The sequence below is a fragment of the Pezoporus wallicus genome, unplaced genomic scaffold, assembly GCF_028554395.1.
Source record: "Pezoporus wallicus isolate ANWC-B61680 ecotype Strahan unplaced genomic scaffold, APGP_CSIRO_Pwel_v1 contig_14509, whole genome shotgun sequence".
Classification (NCBI taxonomy): Eukaryota; Metazoa; Chordata; class Aves; order Psittaciformes; family Psittacidae; genus Pezoporus; species Pezoporus wallicus.
Genome location: NW_026639779.1, coordinates 2,910 through 5,169, shown reverse-complemented (window position 1 = coordinate 5,169; position 2,260 = coordinate 2,910). Strand labels below are relative to the sequence as shown.

The 2,260-nt window shown below is 65.8% G+C and overlaps 1 protein-coding gene across 1 annotated transcript; it reads left to right on the top strand.

Moving 5' to 3' along the window:
• Positions 1-366: 366 nt before the first annotated feature.
• On the top strand, positions 367-1,914 carry LOC130602922 (eukaryotic initiation factor 4A-I-like). Its single transcript, XM_057416243.1, has 3 exons — positions 367-519; positions 1,128-1,207; positions 1,770-1,914. Exons 1-3 carry the CDS (start codon positions 367-369, stop codon positions 1,912-1,914), a joined length of 378 nt encoding a protein of 125 aa, XP_057272226.1.
• Positions 1,915-2,260: the final 346 nt, after the last annotated feature.

Sequence of the window (2,260 nt, the reverse complement as noted above, 5' to 3'; positions counted from 1 at the left end):
GGGTTAATAAAGGGGGCGGGGCTTAGGAGGAGGGGAGGGGCTTAATGATGGAGGGGGATTAATAAGGGGGGGGCTTAATGGGAGCAAGGTGGGACAAAGGGGCGGGGCTTAGCAATGAGGGTGTGGCTTAACAAAGGGGGTGGGATTAAGCTGAAGGGGCGGGGCTTAATGGGGGTGGGGGTTAACGAAGGTTTAACAAAGGGGGCGGGGCTTAGCAATGAAGGGTTTAAGCAAGGGGGCGGGGATTGGGGCTTATGGGGGTGGGGTTTAAATGGAGGCGGGGCTTGGGATGAAGGGGGTGGGGCCATGCCTGTGCAAACCCCTATGGAAGGGAGCCATGGGCCCAATAAAGGGGGGTCCATAGGGATGGGAGGGGAGGGGCAGGAGAGGCCCCGCCCCCCTTCATCCCAAACCCCGCCCCCTCCCCAGCACGGGGACATGGACCAGAAGGAGCGTGACGTCATCATGCGGGAATTCCGCTCGGGCTCCAGCCGCGTGCTCATCACCACCGACCTCCTGGTGCGCCCCTCCCCCACCCCATCGCCCCTCCCCCCCTTTCTCCCCCTTTTCCCCTCCCCCTTTTGCCCCTCCCCACCCTTTTGCCACCCCATTGCCCCTCCCCCCATTGCCCCTCCCCCCAATTGACCCCATCTCCCCCATTGCCCCTCCCCCCATTGACCCCATCTCCCCCATTGCCCCTCCCCCCCATTGACCCCATCTCCCCCTTGCCCCTCCCCCACCCTTTTGCACCTCCTGCCATTGCTCCTCCCCCTTTTTCCCCTCCCCCCTTTTCCCCTCCCCCCCCTTTGCCCCGTTGCTCCTCCACCTTTGTTCCCACCCCTCCCCCACCCTTTAGCCCCAGCTTCTCTTTGCCCCTCCCCCCTTTTGCCCCTCCCCCATTTGCCCCTCCCTCCTGCCCATCCCCCACCCCATGTCCCCTCCCCCCTTTGCCTTTCCCCCACTGCTCCTTTCCCACCATTGCCCCTCCCCCCCCCCCGAAGTGAGCACAATTCCCCCCCCTTCCCCCCTTCCCTTCTATCAATGGGGTTCCCCTTTGCCCCCTTCCACTGGGTGTCAATGGGGGGGTCGCCCCTCCCCCACCCCCCCTCTGACCCCTCCCCCCCCAGGCACGTGGCATCGACGTCCAGCAGGTGTCGCTCGTCATCAACTACGACCTCCCCACCAACCGCGAGAACTACATCCACCGGTGGGGGAGGGGTGGTCCCTGAGACACCCATGGGGGGAGGGGTGGTCCCAGAGACACCCATGGGGGGAGGGGTGGTCCCAGAGACACCCATGGGGGGAGGGGTGGTCCCTGAGACACCCATGGGGGGAGGGGTGGTCCCAGAGACACCCATGGGGGGAGGGGTGGTCCCAGAGAGAAGAGGGGGGATGAATTTTAGGGATGGGGGAGGGGCTCCCATACCCATAAGGGCGGGGGATGGGCACCACATAACCAATTAAAGGGGGGGGGGGAAGGGAGGGGATGGATTTAAAGGATGGGGGAGGGGCTCCCCATAGCCACGAATGGTGGAGGGGCTCCCATAGCCATAAATGGGTGGGGAAAGGGGGGAGGTGGGCTCCATGTAACCATGGGGGGGGGGGATGGGCCCCTCATATCATAAAGGGGTGGGAAAAGGTGGGGGATGGGCTCCTCATAGGTATAAATGGGGGAGGGGCTCCCCATAGCCATAAAGAGTGGGGGATGGGCTCCCCATAGCCACAAATGGGGGAGGGGCTCCCCGTGACCCCTCCCCTCCCCCCCCCAGGATCGGGCGCGGGGGCCGCTTTGGGCGCAAGGGCGTGGCCATCAACCTGGTGACGGACGAGGACCGGCGCGCGCTGCGCGACATCGAGGCCTTCTACAACACCGCCATCGAGGAGATGCCGCTCAACGTGGCCGACCTCATCTGAGCCCGCCCACGGGCTCCAAACCCCGCCCACTTGGAGCTAAACCCCGCCCATGGGCTCCAAACCCCGCCCACTGGGCCCAAACCCCGCCCACTGGGCTCAAACCCCGCCCACTGGCTCCAAACCCCGCCCACTGGGCCCAAACCCCGCCCACTGGGCTCAAACCCCGCCCACGGGCTCCAAACCCCGCCCACTGGGCCCAAACCCCGCCCACTGGCTCCAAACCCCGCCCACTGGGCCCAAACCCCGCCCACTGGCTCCAAACCCCGCCCACTTGGGCCTAAACCCCGCCCACTGGGTCCAAGACCCCGCCCACTTGGGGCTAAACCCCGCCCACTGGACCCAAGCC

What these genes read in the sequence shown, in the direction of transcription:
- LOC130602922 (XM_057416243.1), top strand. Translation starts at nt 367, where the DNA reads ATGGGAGGGGAGGGGCAGGAGAGGCCCCGCCCCCCTTCATCCCAAACC. An exon ending in TCATCACCACCGACCTCCTG is followed by an intron (nt 520 to 1,127) that starts GTGCGCCCCTCC and finishes CTCCCCCCCCAG; the next exon opens with GCACGTGGCATCGACGTCCA. An exon ending in CGCGAGAACTACATCCACCG is followed by an intron (nt 1,208 to 1,769) that starts GTGGGGGAGGGG and finishes TCCCCCCCCCAG; the next exon opens with GATCGGGCGCGGGGGCCGCT.